The sequence below is a fragment of the Rhincodon typus genome, unplaced genomic scaffold (assembly GCF_021869965.1).
Source record: "Rhincodon typus isolate 14 unplaced genomic scaffold, sRhiTyp1.1 hic_rhity00001239, whole genome shotgun sequence".
NCBI classification, from domain to species: domain Eukaryota; kingdom Metazoa; phylum Chordata; class Chondrichthyes; order Orectolobiformes; family Rhincodontidae; genus Rhincodon; species Rhincodon typus.
In genome coordinates, this window is record NW_025966877.1 from 3,684 (window position 1) to 29,120 (window position 25,437).

The 25,437-nt window shown below is 43.8% G+C and overlaps 1 protein-coding gene across 1 annotated transcript; it reads right to left on the bottom strand.

Annotated features, from left to right (window-relative positions):
- Nucleotides 1–2,177: 2,177 nt before the first annotated feature.
- On the bottom strand, nucleotides 2,178–22,410 carry LOC125481206 (UDP-GlcNAc:betaGal beta-1,3-N-acetylglucosaminyltransferase-like protein 1; the record flags this gene model as incomplete). Its single annotated transcript, XM_048592448.1, has 5 exons — nucleotides 22,333–22,410; nucleotides 13,144–13,239; nucleotides 8,183–8,307; nucleotides 6,193–6,238; nucleotides 2,178–2,283 (listed from the first exon to the last, which is right to left on the bottom strand). Coding segments are annotated over exons 1-5 (430 nt in total), but the record flags the coding sequence as incomplete, so codon positions are not given.
- Nucleotides 22,411–25,437: the final 3,027 nt, after the last annotated feature.

The window sequence follows — 25,437 nt, forward strand, 5'->3', positions numbered from 1 at the left end:
CCTAATCTACACATCCTGAACACTATGGGAAATTTAGCATGGCCAATCCACCTAGCCTGCACATCTTTGGACCGTGGGAGGAAACCGGAGCACCTGGAGGAAGCCCACGCAGAAACGGGGCGAATGTGCAAACTCCACACAGACAGTTGCCCGAGGGTGGAATTGAACCCTGGTCCTGGCGCTGTGTGGCAGCAGGGCTCATTTAAAGATTAATCTGCATTTCTGTTTTTCCTACCAAATGGATAACTTCATCCTTTTCTACGTGATATTCTATCTCTCATGCTCTTGCCCACTCTCTCAACGTAAATCCTCCTCTCAAGTCACATTCCCACCCACATTTGCATCATGAGCAAATATCTGTTTGGTCCCCAGATACAAATCATCAATTACGTTTATCCATAACTGGTTGCACCGAAGCACGTTCCTTGTGGCATTGCCAGTCTAAGCACGAGCCATTTATTCTTTCTCTCTATTTTCTGTCACATTCTGGAACTCCTATCAAAGCTCCCCAGTCACCACGCCATCTTATTCCCATATTCAAAAGCTTCCTTAAAAATAAGATTTTGTAATGTTGAGTCAGAAGTCTTTTCCCACATCAAAAGATTTGGACCAAGAATTTCTTTCCTTTGTTTTGGTAACTTTCTACTGTGGTAACAAGAAACTGTTTCCCTTGGGTGCAATATAATTACAGAATTATGTTAAAACTGAGCCACAGCGCCACATGTGTATTGTATACATTTTTGGTGGCGCATTTTTACATGCAACATGGTACCATCACTCCTTATGTGTAAATTGGCAACTTGTAGAGCTGATTGGTGTCTTTTATGCAGCTAAGATCCACTCACAGCAGGTCTTACCAGCAACTTTTAATGTCTTACAATTGTATATAGCTGAGTTTTTATGTAGATGCTCTCCAACCAGACTTATGGAAACTTAGGCACTTTTTACACTGGCTGCTGTTTCGACCCCTCACAGTCCAGGTCTTGCATGTTCTGTTCTCTTTTACATTCTCATTCCAATAAAACTTGATCATTCAAAGGGAGCTATCTTCACTCCTGACTGGTTATTTAAAGCTTAGAAAGCAGCTCTACCTGAATGATATTTAATTTCACAAATCTCAATACTTGTTTCTTGAAGCCACCTAGGATAAATATAGATTGTCAAACTGTTGTGTTAGCCAAATGAAGATTGAATTGCTCAAGAGATTCATGTTAGTCACCAGAAGATACATCACATGCTGTCAGAACATATTGAAGCAAGAATAATAAATCTTTCCTGTAACTTGTCTATGTAGAGGAAGAACAGGGAAATCCCCAGTGCATCCCTTGAGCTCGCAAAGATATCTTAATTTGTCATGAAAGAATTCTGTGAATCGTCACTGTTAGAATAAATTGGGTACTTTGATGTTACTGTTATACATGATAGGTTTAACTGAAGGAATTCTGAAAAACATTTGATTTAAGCTTGTGCTGTGCTGTGTTTTGGTACCATGCACTGCCACTAGCCTGTGCCAGTTCCCAGCCTGTGCCAGTTCTGGTGAAGGTGAGTAGCATACATATTTGATGTTGTCACCACATTTACCTGATTGTAGCATAGGTCTGAGTGTCTGCTGTGCTGCTGTTCTCTCTGCGGGAACTAGGCAGCATGTGCTAATAGCAATGTGCAGACAGCCTCCAGCTCTTAAAAGGAAGCCTTACTGAATAACAGGAGGTAGCTGTGGAATACTATTGTTACAGTTCTGAAAAAGGAAAATCGAACACTATGGCAGAGAGTGCTCCAGGGTCTTGGATGCCTTAATGGTGGAGGTAAAATGAGAAAAGACCGATTGTTTCTTTGGAAGCCAATGGGTGCTTATAATGCAGCTCCTAGAAGGGATTGAGAGCTGGTGGGGAGGGAGGTCACTTCCTGGTCTCTGGAGCTCAAAGGCCTGGCAGCAAAAGCAGAAGAAATCTAAAGACCCTCTATGGGTTAATAAACGCATCTTCACATTGCCATCCCGTACCCACTGCTCCACCAACCTCCCATGCTGCTCAATGTACCACATCAACAACCATCACCCAGCACCAGCCCCTGGCACACAGGGCTCACATGTAACATCCAAAGACCGTACACCTCATCCTCATCCACCTACCAATGCTGCCAATCTCAGACTAACACCGTTCACTGACTTCACAAACCTTCAGACAGCATTCCCTCTAATGCTTTCTCTTTTGCATTGACCCCCGAGTGCGCAGAAGCGACTATCAGAACTGGTCCACGCTGCGATCCGTGGTGGCATGATAACTATTAGGCACAGAATGTCAGAATGGTGCAACTTAAAGGGAATGTTGCCTCCAGCTATTCATCTAAGGGAGGCAACGCACCCAACGTATTGCTAATCTTCTCTACTACGTGAAGGAAAACTAATGGCACACTATAGAAGAGAGCACAGCAGACCCAGCTGAGAACCAAAGACACTGCCATCCTCAGTCCCATGCAGGAAATGTTTCACCCCAGCAGGGGTATGTCCTTTATTCCCGAGCTGAGCCAGCATCCCTCAGTACATTGAGGATGATAATATGTTCCTAAATCCTGCCCTTTCTCAACTGCCACCTCACACTGATCCTGCCATCTGATGTAAAACACATGCTGCAAATGGTGTGAGTATGGACCTTTATTTTTCTATTCATTTTTGTGGGATGTGGGCATCGCTGGCTGGCCAGTATTTCTTGCTCATCCGTATTTGCCCTTGAGAAGGAGCTGCCTTCTTGAGGTACTGCAGTCCACCTGCTGTAGATTGACCCACAATGTCATCAGGGAGGGAATTCCACGATTTTGACTCAGCGACAGTGAAGGAACGGTGATGTATTTCCAAGTCAGGATGGTAAGTGGCTTGGAGGGGAACTTGAAGGTGGTGGTGTTCCCATATATCTGCTGCCCTTGCCCTTCTAGATGGAAGTGGTTGTGAGTTTGGAAGGTGCTGTCTGAGGATCTTTGGTGAATTTCTGCAGTGCATCTTGTAGATAGTACACACTGCTGCTACTGAGCGTCGGTGGTGGAGAGAGTGAATGCTTGTGGATGTAGTGCCAATAAAGCTGGCTGCTTTGTCCTGGATGGCGTCAAGCTTCTTGAGTGTTGTTGGGGCTGCACTCACCCAGACAAGTGGGGAGTATTCCATCACACTCCTGACTTGTACCTTGTAGATGGTGGACAGGCTTTGAGGAGTCAGGAGGTAAGTTACTCAATGCAATATTCCTAGCTTCTGGCCTGGTCTTGTAACCACTGTGTTTATGTGGTGAGTCCAGTTGAGTTTCTGGTCAATGATAACACCCAGAATGTTGATAGTGGGGGATTCAGTGATGGTAACACCATTGAATGTCAAGGGGCAGTGGTTACATTCCCACCTCTGACCTTATGATGGGGGGGAGGTCATTGATGAAGCAGCTGAAGATGGTTGGGCCAAGGACACTATCCTGAGGAGCTCCTGCAGAGATGTCCTGGAGCTGAGATGATTGACCTCCAACAACCATGACCATCTTCCTATGTGTCAGGTATGACTCCTACCACTGGAGAGTTTGCCCCCTGAAACTCATTGATTCCAGTTTTGCCAGGGCTCCTTGATGCCACGGCCTGTCACTTGCACCTCAGCTCTTTTGTCCATGTTTGAACCAAGGCTGTAATGAGGTCAAGAGCTGAGTGGCCCTGGCAGAACCCAAACTGGGTGTCACTGAGCAGGTTATTGCGGCTGAGCAAGTGCTGCTTGATAGCAATGTTGATGACACCTTCCATCATTTTACTGATGATCGAGAGGAGACTGATGGAGCAGTAATTGGCCAGGTTGGATTTGTCCTGTTTTCTATATACAGGACATACTTGGACAGTTTTCCACATTGTTGGGTAGATACCAGTGTTGTAACTGTACTGGAACAGCTTGGCTAGGGGAGTGGCACGTTCTGGAGGACAAGTCTTCAGTACTATTGCTGGAATGTTGTCAGGGCCTGTAGTCTTTGCAGTATCCAGTGTCTCCAACTGTTTCTTGATATCATGTGGAGTGAATCGAATTGGCTGAAGACTGGTATCTCTAATGCTGGACCACTGGAGGAGGCCGAGATGGATCATCCACTTGGCACTTCTGGCTGAAGATTGCTGCAAATGCTTTCATCCTTATCTTTTCTGGAATCTTCCATCATTGAGGATGGGAATATTTGTGGAGCCTTGTCCTCTGGTGAGTTGTTTAATTGTCCACCACCACTCACAACTGGATGTGGCAGGACTGCAGAGCTTAGATCTGATCCGTTGGTTGTGGGATCACTTAGCTCTGTCTATCGCTTGCTGCTTTCACTGTTTGGCGTGCAAGTAGTCCTGTTTGGTGGCTTCACCAGGTTGACACCCAATCTCCAGGTATGTCTGGTGCTGCTCCTAGCATGCCCTCCTGCACTCTCCTGTGAACCAGGGTTGATTCCCTGGCTTGATGGTAATGGTTGAGTGGGGGATATGTCAGGCCATGAGGTTACAGATTGTGCTGGAGTACAATTCTGCTGCTGTTGATGGCCCACAGCACCTCACGAATGCCCAGTCTTGAGTTATTAGATCTGTGTGAAGTCGGTCCCATTTAGCACGGTGGTAGTGCCACACAACACGATGGAGGTTATTCTCAATGTGAAGGCGAGACTTCGTCTCCACAAGGACTGTGCAGGGGTCACTCTTACCAATACTGTCATGGACAGATGCGTCTGCAGCTGGCAGATTGGTAATGTGAGGTAGTATATGCGTTTCCCTCTTGTTCCTCACCACCTGCCGGATATCCAGGCTAGCAGTGATGTCCTTTAGGAGCCCTGATCAGTAGTACTGCCGCCGAGCCACTCTTGGTGGTGGACATTGAAATCCCCCACCCAGAGTACATTTTGTACCCTTGCCATCCTCAGTGCTTCCTCTAAGTGTTGTTCAGCGTGGACGAGTACAGATTCATCAGCTGAGGGAGGACAGTACGTGGTAATAAGCAGGAGGTTTCCTTGCCCATGTTTAACCTGATGCCATGAGTCTTCATGGGGTCCGGAGTCAATGTTGAGGACTCCCAGAGCAACTCCCTTCTGTTTACCAATGTGCCGCCCCCTCTGCTGGGTCTGTCCTGCCTTTGGGACAGGGCGTATCCAGGGATGGTGATGGTGGTGTCTGGGATATTGCCTGGAAGGTATGGTTTTGTGAGTATGACTATGTCAGCCTGTTGCATGGCTCATCTGTGAGACAGCTCTCACCTGCTGCATTTCATCCCACTGTTAATTGTACATCAATTGTTGGAGAGACAGACATGTTACTGAAGTGTTTCATCTTTCACTCATCAGGACAAAAGCAAGAATGCCAAATTTCAAATGATATAATCGGGTATTCTTCCATTTGTCCTGAAGATATTGGCAAGATGAAAAGCTTCAATGACCTCTCTTCTTTTCAGCAATATCAAGCTCTATACTACCGACTGACTATTGATATAATCATCTTCAAGTATCTGCAAGTCGTGTGTATTAACCGGGATTTACATGTGGATCTGCAAATAAAGACTGAATTTATGGGTTGTTGGATTAGGAAGTATATGCTTATATTGGAAATAAATGCTTATAACAGTGTGTAAACATTGGCTCCAGTTCTATCCTTCACCAGCTGGCTTTCTAGAATACAACATGCATTACTGCCTCCCACACAACAATCTTCCATTTTGCTTTCCTGCTTTCAGACACTCACAACCTGTTGCATTCCCTGCCCCAGCACAGGCAGGAAGAGGAAACAGAGCAACAGCTCAGCAACTGAAGAAGAGGAATGAGTCACTTACTTCGACACTAGCAATGCACATACCTCAAAGGCTAGTACCAAGCTGGGATCGGGATGTGATGAGCTACATGGCGTTGCAGAGCTGGAGTCATGCCATCGATAAAGAATGTTTGCCAATGGAGGGCATGGTCACAGATGAGATCTCTGACAGGAGGCCTCACCTAAGGAGCTCCCTAGGCATGTATACAGGAGAAAGCTGATGGATATGTGCACCCAGTTGCTTGGTGTACTGTCTGGCCCCTCAGGCAGCCTCCTGTCACTATCAAGAAGCATTGTGGAGCCTAGCTGCAAATTAGCACAGAGTATCCTGCACAGCCTCCCTTCTCTATAACCTCTGTACCATCTCTCTGTTGAGCTGTGTCAGAGGCAGTGCCACATAAACCTCTGTACCTGTTGCACCCTTTGTAGAGGTGAAGCCAGCAAATCCTCCGGCTTCCTGAGAATGGAAATCAGGAACTCAAAAAAACACCTCCAAAGATAAAACAGAGTACTTTGATTGCATTTGAAATAGCAGGCAATATTCTAAATGATCTTATCTGAAGATTAGACACCTGACCTTTTGCATAATTCCAGTGTTGCACCACTCTAGCAGCTGAACATTTGATCTTTGGTGAGCGACAAGCAAGTTCATTCAGTGGACCTGCGTGATCTGAAATTTGGTATGTTGGTACCAGATCAGCCAAAAGGGCTGTGTGATGTCTAACAAGATGGGTTTAGAGATTTCTGACATCTGTAGTGAGATGCCTATACCAGCATCTTTCCCATGATGTTGCTGCCACTGGCTTTCCCTGAAGGTGAAGTTTAGAATTCAACTTTTAAGTCTGTCATTACCACACGCCTTACTCAGGACAATCAAAAGGGACTCCACAGTCTAGGCACGGCGATCAAGCAATGAGGTGTAGATTTAAATTTAACTCTATGTTTCTAAATCCTCGATATTTTCATGGAGTTATTAAATGCCCTATTATACAAATGTTTGGAGTAGGGGGAGCAGGGGAACATGATTGAGATGTAAAAAATTATGAGGGACATAGTCAGGGTAGACAGGAAGAAACTTCTCCCCTTGGTGATGGGATGAATGACCAAAGATCACAGATTTAAGGTTACTGGACCCAGGAGGTTTAGTGGGTTGTGAGGTAAAGCTTTATTACCATAGGGTTTGGGACTCTGGAACTCACTACCTGTAACAGTGGTAGAGGCACAAACCCTCATAAACATTTTAAAAGTATTTCGACGTGTACCTGTAATGCCAAGTTATACAAGGCTATTGGCAAAGTGCTGGAAAATGGGATTGGAATCGTTAGGTGCTTGTTTTTGATAAGTGCAGACTCAATGGGCTGAAGGGCCTTTCTCTGTGCTCTACATCTCTATGACTCCATGGCATGCATACAAATGTACAAACAGACAGAAACACATCCGGATACATGAATTAGGTCCATCATCGGTCCATCAAACTGCTTTGCCATTCAGTCAAATCATGCTGATCTGATTGGTCTTGACTCCGCAGTTGTGCTTGCCCCTGACTACCTTATTAATCAAGAATTTTTCTACATTTGTCCACACAATACGGTTAGCACTGCTGCCTCACAGCACGAGGGACCTGGGTTCAATTCCAGCCTCGGAGTAACTGTCTGTGTGGAGTCTGCACATTCTCCCTGTGTCTGCGTGGGTTTCCTCCGGGTGCTTCGGTTTCCTCCCACAGCCCAAAAGATGTGCAGGCTAGGTGGATTGGCCATGCTAAATTGCCCATAGTGTTCTGGGATGCAGAGCTTAGGTGGCCTATAGTGGGATGGATCGGTGTGGACTTGTTGGGCTGAAGGGCCTGTTTCCACACTGCAGGATTTCCATGATTCTATGATTCAACCCTGCGTTTGTCGCTCTCTGGGAAAGAGACTTCCCCAGACACACAACTCTCCGAGAGAACAGGAATTCTTATCTCCGTCTTAAATGGGCAAGCCCTTACTTCTGAACTGTGTCCCCTCGTTCTAGTCTCTCCCACAAGGGAAACATTCTTTCAGCATCCACTTTGTGAATTCCCCTCAGGATTGCACCATGATTCAATAAGATCACTTCTCATCCCACCAAATTCCAAAGAATACAGGCCCAATCCCTCTGTATTTCTTTATAAGGTAACCATTAGCAGTTCTACAGTTCTGAGGAAGGGTTACCAGAACCGAAACATTAACTCTGTTTTCTCCTTCACAGATGCTGCCAGACCTGCTGAGCTTTTCCAGCAACTTTTTGTTCCTGATTTACAGCATCCACAGTTCTTTCTTTTTTAGTCGTTCTACACTTTTGCATTGATAAAGTACACTGCACCGACTCTACAAAGACATAAATTTTGTGCATGAAATGATTCCAAAAGAGTAAGAAGCCTTACTCTAACACAGCATGAGTTGCAGCCTCCAGGTGATAGCGATAGAGAAGCAGACAGTGATTCACACGAAATACACTCCCTCCCTTTCGAAGATGTTCGTAAAAGAACAATAGATCTTCAGGGACACCCTAGAGAAATAGATTGGTAAGAATTTCCATCATGAGAACCTTGAGCAAATAAGCCATACAAAATCTTAGACTTTTAACAGTTAATGCTCAAACATCTGCTTCGTACATCGTTGTGTTATTCAATGTTGCATTATGATCATTGAATTGATGTTTCAACACTACCACAGGGGTTTCTTAGTGAAGACATGATATTTTTAAATGTGTAGATGTCTGAGTGTCAAAACTGCCCTGAATGGATATTCACAATTTCGAATGGCTTATTTTGGAATTGTTGAGATTAGAAATGTAAAAGCCAATAACTAGAGCATGAAATGCATCATTTCTTACAATTGATTTGAAGGGATATCCAAAAGGCTGGACTTTGTGGTTAATAGTGAATGAATGTCAATAGCTATTATACTTGCAATCGTCTGTAGATATTCTATGGGGTTTTGCACTGGATGCTCCTGCCCATCAACTATTTGTGAACAGGGAAAGCAAATGTTTGTCTTCATCACTAATCACACTGAAGGCTTGATAATGGGCAGTGCAGAGTCCAAAGAGAAAGCATCAATTAAAAGATTTCATTCAATACCAAATCAGGTACGGCAAGCAAAAGTTGACTAAATTGGATTAGACTAAATTCCAGTAATAACAATATATATTTCATTTTTGTTGTTTTGTTTCCAATCTCCAACAATAATTAAAATCTGAAGCAATGGGAGTGTACATTTGTAGAAGTAAATTTTCAACGACTGAGAGTTGCTGACAGTAATTAAGGCTTATGCTACTATTAAAAGATATTTACACTTCACACCATTTCATGTGTTTCAATAAATTGCACAGTCTCTGTAGAAGCAAGGCATTGTAAAGGGTAACTTTGTGATTTATATATTTAACTCCACATTTACAATGGCTGAAATTTGATGTCTGATTTGCATTTTAATAAATGGATGCACTATGGTAGGTAAAGAAACGTGAGATAGTCGCCAGAGGAGCAGATACATTCAGTTAAATTTGTGTTGGATGTTGTAAATAGTCATTTGCTCTACCCACTGTTCGAAGAAAAAGTTGTAGAGAATTGCAGCTAATTTAAGACTAGATGTGGAAAAGCATTTTAATACCATAAGAGCAATAAAGGGATTGATAGAGGTTATGAAGAGATCAAGCAGTTAGTTGTCATTACGATATATGTAGAAGCTGATCTCATGTTTGTGGATGTTGAGTAGGAAGTGGACAGAAGCCAGATCTGAATCCTTGTGCGATTTCTAATCAGAACTGGGAGGGAAGCACATTGCTGCTAAAACTCTGTCCATAAACAATGGGTAAGTCAAGTATCATGTGCAGATGTTCCACACTGAGTTGGACAATGCAGGAGGGTGTGTTTTGAGGAGGACAGTGTGTTTGTCCATCTCTATATTTGCAGAAAGAATGAAGAGAGAGAATGAACATGTCAGAGAATGTTGTTCGATTTTTGTTTGGTTCATTTCTGTGCTGTGGTGGGGACAGAATCTAAAGGGATAGAAACAATGAAGTGTCAAAGAGCTGGGGATGGGCCTTAGAGGCACAGCTTGTTCAAGGACATTAGGGAGGAACTGGAGCCTTGTGCCAAGCGTCACTCGCAGGTTAAGAATAGACTGATGACATTTCTTTAGGCTTCTGCTAAAAACAATCTGTAGTTTGACACAAGAGGTTGCCAGGAGCAATCCAGTTTGGATCTGCTATCCTAGAATAGACCTCAAACTTAACTGCTGTTTTGGAGGCTTGAAACTCTTAATATAGGGATTCAACAGCTTTGGATATTAGATTTGTATATAAGGTGCTCGTATTTCCTTCATTTCTTAACTTGAGAACCATAATGCTGTAGCATGTCATTGATTTAATAACATTTTCAAGAAATGTTCTTTAGCTCAGACACTGTCTGATAATAGCACATTCCATTTGAGAGGATTAACCAATTTCTAATTGCCTCATCAAGCTACTGAAAAACAAGAATAAAAATATCGGTTTCTTTATTCCTTTCCAATGTTCAGTGATTGAGGTACCAACCTGTTAACCACCCAGTATATCGTAGCAAATACTTTGTGTGCTAGGTGTGTCTGAGACTTGAGTCACTTAAAGTACAGGTTGAGAAATGATTTATCTCTCTGCATCAAATAATATCATTGGAAGAAGGGGAAGGGTTTCATTCCCAGGATGTTCTTTGGTCAAACTGGCCTTGATTACAACAGGAATGGACTGTAATGATAATATATCACAGCCAGCTTTCCCTCCCTCTCTTCCTACAGAGCATGTGTTGTATCTCAGCAGTCCTGACATTTTTGAGATGGGTCTGTAAATCTTCATTCTCGGCCTTGGCACGTTGTCTGCATGTGCATCAATTACTGCACTTTTCTGTTTACATCAAAGAACCAGTAACTCCCCATCAGCCAGCATCAGTCCTAATTAAAATAAAATTCCTTTGTAGCAAAATTTATTTTAATGCTTGGCATTTTAAGCCTTTTGAAGTATGTCGTTAATGAATCTCAGTGATACTGTAAAACCATTAACTGAACATAAACATTCAGAAAATAGGTCCTGTAGATAAGGTACAGGCTGGCTTCTTTCAAATTTGAATGAGAGTTTTTTAATGGGGGAGAATTTAGTCTACAAAGATTATGTAGCTTTAGAATTTCCCCCTCTTGTTTAACCCTTAGACTGGGCCATTCACCAATACCTAATATTTAAATATCCTCATATTTAAAGCCTGGCCTTCTTCTCCAGTTCCTTAGTAACCTTCTGAGTACCTGAAATTCATGAAACTCTGGCTTCTCATCCATTCTGTTTCTAATACTCTACCATTGACCACCATTGGGCGGCATGGTGGCTCAGTGGTTAGCACTGCCGCCCTCACAGTGCCAAGGACCAGGGCTCAATTCCAGCCTCAGTCTATGTGGAGTTTGCATATTTTCCCCATGTCTGTGTAGATTTCCTCTGGGTGCTCCGGGGTTTCCATGCACAGTCCAGAGATAGGCAGGTTAGTTGATTTGGCCATGCTAAATTGCCTGTAGTGTCCAGGGATGTGCAGGATAGATGGATTAGCCATGGGAAATGCAGGGTTACAGGGATGGGGTAGGGAGGTCGGTCTGGGTGGGATGCTCTTCAGAGGAGCGGTGTGGACTCAGTGGGCTGAATGTCCTGCTTCTGCACGGTTGGGAATCTATTCTATTCTGTGATGTCATCAGCAATCTATCCTACATTTTGGAATTCTCTCCCCAAACCTCTTCATTTTTCTCCAGTAACCATTCTTCCTTCCAGACACTGCTCAAATCAACTTACCTGACCAGGGATTGGGTTACCCTCCCTAATGTCTCTTGCACTGGCTCAGTATCAATTCCTGTCTGATTATGCTCCTGTGAAACATGTTGGGATGTTTTAACTACATTGAAGATAGTAGCTAGATACAAGGCATTGCTGCTGATGATGAAATACTGACAGCTATTTTCTAGATCACCACTCACATCACTGTTTAGTTAGCCCCCAGGGTGTGTCTGATAATGTAGAGTAAAGGGTTAACTGCACCATGATAATGCCAGATCACATCAGACTGAGTCCTGGTGGAAGAAGGCACGAACAAAGTCCCTCTCAACCATTCTTATAGATGTAGCTTACAGCTCTTAAGAGTTAGTAGCTCGCACTTGCCTTCTATTCAGTCCTTGTTTGTCACAAGTTCCTAGATGCTGCTAACAATTACCTTAGAAAAAATGGTTTGATGTGGAAGCACAAACAATACTGTCTCCCCCAGCCAGTAGAGAACAAGAGCACCACTGATATGGTGTGGGGAGGTGTGGGCAGAAGGAGGGGGGGAATGGTGCGGAGGTGCCCACACAAAGCATCTTCAAACATATTGAATTCTGGCGCCGTGGAAGTGGACGGTGCAGGTTTGGTCTATTCTGCTCAGTCTCTGAGGCTTGCCTTTTACCTGAGATTCCTCAGCCAGTCTCAATGCTATCAATCAAGGCAGCTCCTTCAATGTGGTCCAAGAGGCAAAAAAACAAATTTCCACTGCCTACACGTTACTGTGCATTGAAATCTAGTTTGATTAATTTGAAAGTCCTAATTTTAAAGTCAATGACATAATACAGATTTAATTTTGTTGACCACCCCCAAGAATTATTACAATCAATTGAACTGAACACCTTTAATGTTACAGTGCCACCAATGTTTTATCCAATTCAATAAGGAACTTGGAACATTTTACTTATTTCTATCTACCTGCAGCAAGTGATTCACCTCTTGACTCCCCAATACCCATCCAAGATACAGATCAAGAATGTCACACAATACTCTCTACTTGCCTGGATAGGTGCAGCTCCAACAACACTCAAGAAGCTTGACACCATCCAAGGCAAAGCAGCCCACTTGACTGGCACTTCATCTACCACTTTTAACATTCATTCTCACCACAAGATACACTACGGTCATTTACTAAGACTTCTTCAATAACACCTCCCATACTCACATTTTGTCCCATCTACACGGACAAGGGCTGCTGAAGCATGGCAACACTTCTCCCTGTGAGTTCCCCTCCCGAGCTACACATTAGCCCAACTTGGAGCCATTACCGACGTATCCACATTGATGTTGAGTCAAAATCCTGACAGCACTGCAGCTGTACCTACATCACATTGACTACAGTGGTTCAAAGACGTTGCTCACCACCACCTTCTCAAAAGCAATTAGGAATGTGTAACAGTAAGCCCGAGACTCCCACATTCTGTGAAAAGAATATTCTTCTTAAAAAAAATCCAAACTAATAGATAGCTGAACCTGTGGTCCTTTCTACGCATTTTATTCTGTGTCGGCAGCTGTACTCACTTTTCCACCTTCATCAAACTTTCCAATGTAGTCAAACCATTTTCGAGAGCAGAACCAAGTTGGCATGATGACAGTAGGACCATGGGATGTGAACACCTATCAAGAGAAGAAAGTGGTTTAGTAAAGAACCTGTGAATTAACATTTCTGTCATGGAGCAGACATAAATCGTCCTGTTCTGAGGTTTACCAGTGATGAACAGTGAGTATTGTTACTTTTAAAATGGAACTCTTTCCATCATTTCACATTAGATCTTCATCTGTTCATTGCTGCTGAGAGGTGGGTGTCAGAACTGGACCCACACTGCTGTGAATGTCCATGGGCAGGAGATGTCAACTGTCCCAACCCCAATACCACTTCATTCCTGCTCATCTCAGCTCTGATGGGGAGGTGCCAGTGTTGGACTGGGATGGACAAAGTCAGAAGTCACATGACACCAGGTTATAGTCCAACAGGTTCATATGAAATCACAAGCTTTTGGAGCACAGCCGCTTTGTCAGGTGAAGTGAGAGAGGGGCACACGGACGCAAAATTTATAGGCAGAGAGATTAAGGGCAGAGAGATCAAAAGATCATACAAATGGTGTGAATGCAGTGTCAATTAGTCTCTGCGGGTGATCAAAAGTAACCTATAATCTAATTAAATGAGGCAGAGAGATAAATACAAAAAATTAAAAATAAGGTGGTGCTGGAGACAAACCAAATGACTTGAATAACATGATAGGTATAAGAGTCACATGCTGAGGGTCTAACCAAAGTAATAAGTAAACCTAAACTGTACAAACTAATTAAGGTAGAGAGATCATATCAATTTATCAAGATGATGGTGTCAAAACAGGACAGTAAGGAAGATTTTACAGATATAGAACAGTGTGGTGGGGTCACATGTAGTGCAACATGAACCCAAGATCACGGTTGAGGCCCTCTTCATGGGGTATGGAACTTAGCTAGCAGTTTCTGCTTGGCAATTCTGTGTTGTTGTGTACCAAAGGCTGCCTTAGAGAACGCTTACCTCAAGATCAGAAGCTGAATGTCCTTGACCACTGACATGTTCCCCAACTGGGAAGGAACATTCTGTCTGGCGATTGTTGTATGGTGTCCATTCATCCATTTTTGTAACGTCTGCATAGTCTTGCCAATATACCATGCCTCAGGGCATCCTTGCCTGCAGCGTATGAGAAAGACAACCACTGGCCGAGCCACATGAGTACTTGCTGTGCACGTGGTGGGTGGTGTTCCCACGTGTGATGGTAGTGTCCATGTCAATGATCTGACATGTCTTGCAGAGGTTGCCATGACAGGGTTGTGTGGTGTTGTGGTCGATGTTGTCCTGAAGGCTGGGATGTTTGCTGCAAATCATGGTCTGTTTAAGGTTTGGCAGTTGTTTGAAGATGAAAAGTGGAGGCATGGGGGAGATCTTGGTGAGATGCTCATTGTCATCGATGACATGTTGAAGGCAGCGAAGTACATGGTGTGGTCTCTCCGCTCTGGGGAAGTACTGGATGATGAAAGCTACCCTATCAGTCGTATCCTGTGTCTGTCTTCTGAGGAGGTCGTTGCAGTTTTTCGTTCTGGCACGTTGGAATTGGTGATCGATGAGTTGAGGTTTAAATCCCATTCCTGTCAGGGCGTCCTTCAAAATCTTTAGGTGTCCGTCGCGTTCCTCCTCATCTGAGCAGATCCTGTGTATGTGCAGGGTTTGTCTGTAGGGTATGGATGTTTTAATATGTTTAGGATGGAAGCTAGAGAAGTGCAGTATTGAGAGGTTATCCATGGGCTTGCGATAGAGTGAGGTACTGAGATGTCCGTCTTTGACGGAGATGCACGTGTCCAACTGAAACGACTACACAGCGATATCAACAATTTTCATCCCACCATCAGACTCTCCATGGACTACTCTTCAGAATCAGTCTCATTCTTGGCATTCTTGGCCATATGCATCTCCTTCAGGGAGGGACACCTCAGTACCTCACAATACCACAAGCCCACAGATAACCTCATGATGCTGCACCTCTATCTTCCACCCTAAACATATTAAAACATCCATGCCCTACAGACTAGCCCTGCACATACACAGGATCTGCTCAGATGAGAAGAAACGTGATGGACACCTGAAGATTTTGAAGGACGCCCTGATACAAACAGGATACAATGCTGAACTCATCGATCGCCAGCTCTGACGTGCCACAGCGAAAAACCACAGCGAACTCCTCAGAAGACAGACACAGGATATGACTGATAGGGTACCTTTCATCGTCCAGTACTTACCCAGAGCGGAGAGACCACAGTATGTTCTCCACAGCCTTCAACATGTCATCGACGATGATGATCATCTTGCCAAGATCTTCCCTATGCCTCCACTTCTTGCCTTCAAACAACTGCCAAACCTTAAACAGATAATTTTTTGCAGCAAACTATCCAGCCTTCAGGACAACATCGACCACAACAGCACACAACCCTGCCATGGCAACCTCTGCAAGACATGTCAGATCATTGACATGGACACTACCATCACACGTGGGAACACCACCCACCACGTGCACAGCAAGTACTCATGTGGCTCAGCCAACATTGTCTACCTCATATGCTGCAGAGAAGGATGCCCCTAGGCATAGTATATTGGTGAGACCATGCAGACGCTATGACAACAGATAAATGGATACCGTGCAACCATCACCAGACAGGAATGTTCCCTCCCAGTCAGGGAACACTTCATCGGTCAAGGACATTCAGCTTCTGAGCTTTGGATAAGCGTCCTCCAAAGGGCCTTTGAGATACACAACAACACAGAATCGCTGAGCAGAAACTGATAGCCAAGTTCCATACCCATTAAGGTGGCCTCAACCATAAACTTGAGTGCATGTGACCTTACCACACTGTTCTGTATCTGTAAAATCTTCCTTACTGTTCTGTTTTGACAGAATCACCTCGATAAATTGTTATGATCTCTTTTCCTTAATTAGTTTCTACAGTTTTGAATTACTTATTACTTTGGTTAGACGCTTAGCATGTGACTTATACTTAACACGTTATTCCAGTCATTTGGTTTATCTCCAGCACCACCTTATTTTTAATTTGTTGTAATTATCTCTCTGCCTCATTTAATCAGACTATAGGTCATTCCTTCACTTGTTATTCAGCTGTTGACACTTTACTCACACCGTCTGACTCTTTTGATCACCTGCAGAGACTTATTATTTGACACTCCACTCACACCATTTTTATGATCTTTTGATCTCTCTGCCCTTGATCTCTCTGCCTATAAATTCTGTGTCTGTGTGGCCCCTCTCTCACTTCACCTGACGAAGGGGCTGATGGCTTCAGTTCTCACTGGATAAATGTAACTGAGCTCCCTATATTTTTATCTCTTCATTTATTTTTAAAAAAACTCTTTTGTCTTTAATCTTTTATTAACAATATTATCAAAGCAATGTGGGCGATGAAAGTTGGAATTCAATAGATATAAAATAACGTCAAAGCAGCCAATAACTCTGACCATATCTGCGAGCAAACATTTCAACTGTCTGTCACAGGTTGGGTACTTTTACCAGAACTATTTCAGAAACCATCAATTTCACTGCTTCTGAGACTTTAAGAGGGTGAAAATTAACTTTTGCGAAGGCATAAATGGAAGACTGATCAACTGTTGTGTACTTCACGTGAGTGTCTTTCACAGGTTAATAGGAAGAACGCTTGGCACAGATATATAACAAACTGCAAGGGCCCATTCTGTTCTTCTGCCAAAGTTGTCTTTCACCTACTATGCGTCAACTATTGCTCAAGAATAAGGCAGCAAATGGTGCTACGTAGGATGAGTACAGAATTTCACAGGATCATTTCTGGGAGAGTACACTGTGCCAAACTGCCTTCACCACTCATAACTTCATTCCCTTGCATTGCTCATCTCTGTATCGTCCCCAATTAACTGCTTCAAAGCTAAGATCAGATTCCTTTTATAAAGAGACATATTGCTGAAGAACAGAAAGATTGGGAGGAAAATTAAAGTTCTTGTTCTTTGAAGCTGCATTAGTTCCTGATTCTTAATTCTTTAACATATGTCCAGCTTTTCATAAAGTATCAGTGTACAATCATGATATCCATTTTGCAGTGTGCTCTCCATACCAGTTTGGAACCCAATCTGACAGAGGTTTTTTGGTATGTTCAGCTAGGGATTGTGTTTCCAACCTCTTTGTAGCCTGGTGACTGCATAACATTGAATACACATCACTCTCGTTCAAGCTGCCTGAACCAGATGGAGCACATTTGAGAAACATGTGATTGAACTGTCCCAAAACAAATTGCGGACACACTCCAGGTGACCTCATTAGGGCAGTTCCAGACACTGAATGCATGAGTCAAAAACAAACAATGTTCTGATAAATTGGAAAGGAATAAACACAGTCTTCTTATTAATGAGGCTGAGATTGCGAACTAGACAAAAGGGCGACTCTGAAGAAATTTAGTGTGATATCCTTATTGAGTGGCAAATATACAAGTTATATTAAGTGTTCATGGTACTTCAGTGTCACACAGTAATGGGCTACTGTACAATGTAAAGAAACAACAGGGTTACCCCCACAGTATCATACAAACATGCCTGCAAAATAATGTACAGATTAACTACATTGCCTGCTTCTTCAGGCAGCTGGTCATATTGTTTGTGCAGATCACATTAGTAGTATCAATTAGAATCATAGAGTCATACAGCACGGAAACAGACCTTTCGGTCCAGCTAGTGCACACCAACTATGTTCTCAAACCAAACTAACCCCACTTGCCTGTGCTTGGCCCATATCCTTCCAAGTCTTTCCTATTCATGTACTTATCCAAATGTCTTTTAAACGTTGTAACAACTGTATCCACCACTCCCTCTGGCAGTTCATTCCACAGACGAACCACTTTCTGTGTAAAAAAAGCTGCCTCTCGTGTTTTTTTTTAATCTTTCTCCTCTCGCCTTAAAAATATGTCCCCTAGTTTTGAACTCCCCCAGCCTAGGGAAAAGACCATCGCTATTCACCTTATCTATGCCCCTTATGATTTTACAAACTTCTATAAGGTCACTCCTCAACCTCCAGCGCTCCATTGAAAAAAATCCCAGCCTATTTTTATAACTCAAACCACCCATTCCCAACAGCATCCTGGCAAATATTTTCTGAACCCTCTCCCGTTTAATAATATCCTTCCTAAACAGAGTGACCAGAACTGCACACAGTACTACAGAATTGTGGCCCAGCTGTTGGCAATGTTCATAACTATGAGTTATGGATTGTGTGTTCAAAGCCTATTCGAAGTACTTGAGCAGATAAGGGTATCCAAGCTTACAGAGATTGGGTGAGGAAGTCCGGTAGAAGAACAGCCATGATCTTAATGATGGTGCAGCAGAATTGTGAGGCTATTTGGTCCATTCCTGTCCTTATTCCTTAAATTCTCACACTCTTACACAGTAGGTTGAGACTTCAATGCTGCACAGAGGAAATGAAATGTCAAAAAATCTTTTGAGGCAGTTTTGTTGGAATTTAATAGGCCCCTGTTTCCAAGAAGAGCAGAGCAAGGGTTTCAACCTGTTCTCCTGATCATTATTTATTGATCGAAAAACAACACAAATCAAATATTTGGTCATTTGTATATTGTGGACAAATTGCCTCTTCCCACTTGCTGCTTTACAACAGCATCTTTTTCACATTTATTTTTTTGATAAAGTGTGTACAGATTTTAAACAATACGTATTCAAGATTTAACAAAATGGCATGTAAAACAGGTTGATATATTCTTTTTGTAAAATAAAACCAATTAACTGGGTATTTATATTGATGCTGTTGGGTTTTGCCAGCATAGAAAAACTGCAATGTTTGCTGCTAAGATAATACTAACCATTGCAAACAGGAGTGAAATACTGTGTGGATGTTGGAAATCTGAAATAAAAACAAAGAATGCTGGAAATGCTCAGTAGGTCTGATGAAAAGTCAATGGCCTGAAATGTTAACTCTCTCCAACACAGTGCTGCCTGGCCTGCTGAGTGTTTCTAGCCATTTGGTGTGGACTTTTTTTTACTGAAATAATTGAAGGTAAAAGCTACAAGAGATATACTTCAAAGCGTTATTACTAAATATATTTGTTGAAATAAGTACACTGGGTGGAAGTCTTATGGCGCAGGGGTTAGCATTTCTGCTTCTCAGCCTGAGGCTCTGATCTCGAGTTCCACTCCAGCAATTTAAGGGCAAATAACTTGCATTGGTAACCCAACCAAACAGTTGACTGTCAATCTGTAAATCCTTCTGTCACACCTAAGTTGAGTAGTAAACACGAGTCTCCTGGTTAGTGTGGTTAGTGGCTTTTCTGATGAAGGGTCTAGGCCCGAAACATCAGCCTCTCTGCTCCTATGATGCTGCTTGGCCTGCTGTGTTCATCCAGCCCTGCACCTTGTTGTCTCGGATTCTCCAGCATCTGCAGTTCCTACTATCTCTCTCCTGGTTAGTCATGCTTGATGCAGTGTGGTTCCCCTTGAGCTACTGCTTCCGGTGGCAGGCTAGTGGCTTGTTCCAAGAAAAGCTAGCTATGAAAACAGGCGTAAGCCCCTGCTTTGTCTGCCTCCTGCATCACTAAGGCATGAGAAGAGAAAAGAAAAAGAGAGCTAGAAGATAAAATGTCTGAAAGCATAGTCCTTTTGCTTCTAGATTCCTAGCTCCCATGTTGCTGAGACAGCAAGTGCATAAATACAGAAGACTTTTAATTGGAATGAGTTCAGGGAGCCTCACCTAATATACAGTGGAGTTAATGACACATCACCACCTTCCTCAAATTCACTTTAATTGAGGAACCCACAGTCCAGCATATTAAACAGAGAAAAATGGAACTATTAGGTTGCTGTATGGTGAATAACGATATAGGACGATGCTGTATCTCCCAAATCATGGTTCCAATCTAAAAAGTACTCCAGTGCCTGGCGTTGTATCAATCAGCTCCCTGATCAGGCACAGAAAATACAAACAAAAAATCTTGATGCAAAAACACACAGGTTTCCACTTCCAAATGGAAGGAAAAACAGTCAAAAATGGTAGTTAGACATCTGATTTGGTTGGAAATTAAACGCATTTTGTCACATGCAAAGTATTAGTGAGTTTTAAAGCATGTCCATTCCTGCCTCAGCATGCCGTCCCATTGCACAGCTTAACCCCCTCCAGGACATCTCTGGAACCACCAGGTTCGAATTGTTCTCTGTAATACGTCAGCACATACCCTAACAAAGCAGACAATTCAGCCTGCAACCTCAGTCTGATTAACTAAACCTAAACCCTCTATGGTAAGTAGGATGGAGAAGCAATGCCTGTGCTCCAGGCTGCAATGATACAAAGACCCTGTTGTTTCAGTCACAAGAAAGATGCTAAAACCTTTCCAAGCAGTTAACACACAACTACTTCTTTGTAAAGTGGACAGGAGTCAAAAATTGTTAGAATAATCAAGGGAAGCTGGAGCCATGCTCTACACCATAAACACAAGATCCTAATTATTTTGTTTGTATAAAGCATCAAATGCAGTTCACATCATATTGATAATGTTGGCACCAAAATATTATCATCTGGAGGTTAGGAGCAGAATTTTACTCCCAGGGAGCAGTTTAAATGGTTGTGATCTGAAGTGTTAATGACTTAGACTAAAGCAATGTTTGAGCAGCTTTGAAATTTTGCTTGAAATTTGGATTGAATTTTTCCCTTACTATTTCCTTCAATACCTGTAGTTCTCTCAAAATTTGCTAAGGGTGAGCCGGAGGTGAACTGTAGAGTGGGACATCCTGCAGTACCAGCACTGTCCACTGTATAGGTGGTGCGGCTGGACTCTAGCATTTCTGCCAATCTGATTGGACATGAGTTTTCTGAGGTAGTACTTTGCTCGAGTGAGGGGCGAATGTTTTGCCTCCAGTCAATTAACATTCCTCAGAGTCCTTATGGCTCCAGGGCAGCAGCAACAGGCAGGGATACACTCCCCACTGAGCTTTTAGGTGGCAGGGCGGGAAATGGCGCATTCCAGAAGACTCTGCCCCAGATTCCCATCCATCCTTTATTGCAATGTGGATGATTACTCATTTTGGGAACTGTTATTTCGGGAGGACTCATCTCTTGGATATCACTGTTGGTTTAATTTCTGTCCCATTCGACCAACACAGCAAAAAATTGTAAATTGTCCAGTTGTCTTCACCAACCCTGCTTTCTCTCCAACTTTGCTTACTGTTTGACTGTGTAGGTAGTGGAATGTCCCTTTCAAACAAAATAACTGTTCTTTTGGGAAACTGAGAGCAATACTGGCCAACTGAATGGCATGCTGGGAAAACTGGCTAACTGAACAGCATGCTGGGAAGTGGATCAGACCAGACAGATAGGCATGCAAACTGATATACCTTGATTGGTTATATTGAATAGGTGTTAATGAGGCAGTGGAACTGAAATATTAAGCTAGGAAGCTTGCAGCATTCACTGTCAAACTGAATCAAGCCATCCACCTTGACTGGTTACTGAATGGTTTGCTGATGAGACAATGTTGGAAGGTTTAAAATGGAACATTAGATCTGAGTTTCAGTGGAACTGTTTTTGAGACAGCTTGGCTCCTAGGGTCGACTCAATCAGTAGGGGGAATTACAATGTCTAATACTGTCTTTGCTAACATCCCTTCCTTCAATGGAGACTCAATTTAAATTATACTAATTACATTGTTACATTAAACAACTGCTAAGCTACTGTACTCGGCAATGACCAGATAACTAGTTAAAAGAAGCCACTCAAATCAGAGGGGTCTCTCACATACATGCCAGAGAACATCAGGACCACGAAGCAGGAACCTTGGGAGCAGGAAGATCAGGCTCAACTCCAGTTCAACTGGCTGTAATCGGGGTAGCACAGACTATCAAACATCTTGCACTCACAAAGCAGATTTTAAACTAATGTGCAGTCACAGACATTTCAGAACTGTAAAGTTACTTGGGATATTAGAGGGAAAGACTGGTTTTGTAAAGGTGTATATGCGTCTATCTTGTGTTTTGACAATAATAAACTATGTCTCATGGTAAACCATGTCTCATTATTAGTATAAGTCCCACTAAGTAAGCAAGGTGATCAGACCATACGAAAACAAAGCTTACGACAGTTTTGCATGTCAACCTTCGTAGGAGTCTCACCTATGCTTCTAAGAATATTGGCTTACCTGTATCCATTCTTTGGTGGATGTTTGATTACAGACTGCTGCAAAGTGGTCTGTCATCTATGAAATCAGATAGATCCTTGAGAAACTGAGTCCATTCTAGCGATTTTCACAGATGCATTTTTCAACTGCAGCCACAAGCCTGACTTTCCTCTTTTGCCCATTTATTTTTAGGCATTTGTCTACGTTGCATGCAGAACCCGCTCCAACCCATAAAGACGCCTTCCAATGTCTGGAATTCCCCAGCTGCTGCACAATTATTTGCCTGTTTTGCAATCACAATGACTTTAAGGTTGATCTGTACTGTTAATGTACCGTTCCTACTTGATACCATCTTGCCACTGTAGAGAGATAGGATTGAAGGGAACACAGTGAAGGGGTAGCAATGTCATCACATGTTGATGTTCACTGAGCTGAATAGCTGCCTTCAGTAGTGATTCTATCAAGGAGGTCTGCACCAGGTTGAGTTTAAGTCCAACAGCAAGTGGGTGTTAAATGCAAAGAGTTTGGATTTTTTGGTTAAAATTTGGGGGTCAAATGCTCCATGAGGTATTTGACAAGTAAACGATCTTTGGCTAAATGTTGGAGGTTGGTTTTCACATGTGACTGACCATTACTTGAGTATACATGATGATTACTGGCAAAAGTTTCCTTCAGATAAAACAAAGTGACAATTCTCCTGGAACTCTGCCACTCTGGATGTCAGCATGACAATCAAGATGTGTTAGTTAGCCTAGGTGTTCTGCTATTTCCTGTCCTGAGAGTTGCAGAGAATGTTTAGAATTAGAATTAGAATTAGGTTTTATTGTCACGTGCACTCAAGTACAAAAGTATGCAAGTACAGAGAAAATCTTGTCACACATGGCAACAACTCAAAAATACCCACGGCCCTCTGGAACCTACCTCTCCTCCCCTTCCCTCTGACTCTATCCCCTCCCCAACCCCCACCCCCCCCCCCCACCTCCTGTCAGGTATTCACCATCCCTCCTAACCTTCCGCTCTCCAAAGCTGAATGCTCTGTACTCAGCAAAGGCCTCAGCTTTATCCCTCTGCATCCCCACCTTAACGAATTTCACGCACGACATGACGCCGAACTGTTCTTCCGCCGTCTTCGCCTCTGTGCTCACTTCTTTGGACAAGAGTCCTCTCCCCGTCCCACAGACCCCTTTGCCCAACTGCAACACTCTCCCTCCACCTGGACCCCTCCCTCCGACCTTTTACTTGCACTCGATTTTTTCATTGAGAACAGTCGACATGACATTAGTCGCCTCAATTTCACTGCCCCTCTCAACAAATCCAACCTATCTCCCTCCGAACTGACTGCACTCCGTGCCCTCAGATCTAACCCTGACTTTGTCATCAAGCCTGCCGATAAGGGTGGTGCTGTTATAGTCTGGCGTACTGACCTCAACCTTGCAGAGGCTGAGCGCCAGCTCTCAGATACCTCCTCCTACCTTCCCCTGGACCATGACCCCACCATGGCACATCAGGCCATTGTATCCACTACAGTTACAGATCTCATTTTATCCGGTGATCTCCCTCCATCCGCTTCCAAGCTAATAGTCCCCTAACCCCGCACAGCTCGTTTCTACCTCCTGCTAAAAATCCACAAACAGGACTGTCCAGGTAGACCCATTGTTTCAGCCTGCTCGTGCCCCTCAGAACTCATCTCTTCCTACCTTGTCTCAGTCTTCTCCTCCCTGGTCCAATCCCTACCCACATGCATCCATGATTCATCTGATGTCTTACGCCGGTTTCAAAGCTTCCAGTTTACTAGTTCCAGCTGCCTACTCTTTACCATGGATGTGCAATCCCTTTACACATCCATTCCCCACCAGGAGGGTCTTAGGGCTCTCCGCTTCTTCCTGGAGCAAAGATCTGAACCATCCCCACCCACCACCACCCTCCTCCGCTGGGCCGAGCTTGTCCTCACCCTCAACAACTTCTCTTTCAACTCCTCTAATTTTCTTCAGGTTAGCAGGGTTGCCATGGGTACCTGCATGGGCCCTGGTTATGCCGGTCTCTTTGTGGGGTACGTGGAACATTCCTTGTTCCAGTCCTATTCCGGCCCCCACCCACAATTCTTTCTCCGATACATCGATGATATCATCGGTGCTGCTTCCCTCTCTCGTCTAGAATTGGAAAACTTCATCAATTTCGCCTCCAATTTCCACCCTGCCCTCACTTTCACCTGGTTTATCTCTGACTCCTCCCTTCCCTTCCTTGACATTTCTGTTTCCATTTCTGGGGATAGACTGGCCACTAATATCCATTACAAACCCAATGACTCCCACATCTACCTGGACTATACAACTTCACACCCCACTTCCTATAAAGACTCCATCCCATTCTCTCAGTACCTCCGTCTCCGTCGCATATGTTCAGATGAGGCCAACTTCGACAAGGGAGCCTCCAAAATGTCCACATTCTTCCTCAGCCGAGGTTTCCCCAGCTCTGTTGTCGACAGCGCCCTCAATCGGGTCCGACCCATCTCCCGCACTTCTGCCCTCACCCCTTCTCTTCCCACTCGCAACAGCGATCGGGTTCCCTTTATCCTCACCTACCATCCCACCAGCATCCACATCCAGAAGATCATCAGACGCCATTTCCGCCACCTCCAGCAAGATGCCACCACCAGACACATATTCCCCTCCCCTACCTTGTCCGCCTTCCGCAGGGACCGTTCCGTCCGGGACACCCTGGTCCACACTTCCTTTACCCTCAACACCTCCCCACAGCCCTACGGCACCTTCCCCTGTAACCGGCGAAGGTGCAACACCTGCCCATTTACCTCCTCCCTCCCCAGGATTCAAGGGCCCAAACCTACCTTCCAGGTGAAGCAACACTTCACCTGCACTTCCAAGAATCTAGTCTACTGCATTCGCTGCTCACAATGTGGTCTCCTCTACACTGGGGAAACGAAGCGTAGACTTGGTGACCGCTTCGCAGAACATCTACGTTCTGCTCACAAAAAAGACCCTGAACTACCTGTTGCCTGCCATTTCAATGCACCACCCTGCTCCCTGGCCAACATCTCTGTCTCTGGCTTGCTGCAGTGTTCCAGTGAAGCTCAGTGCAAGTTGAAAGAACAACACCTCATTTTCCGCT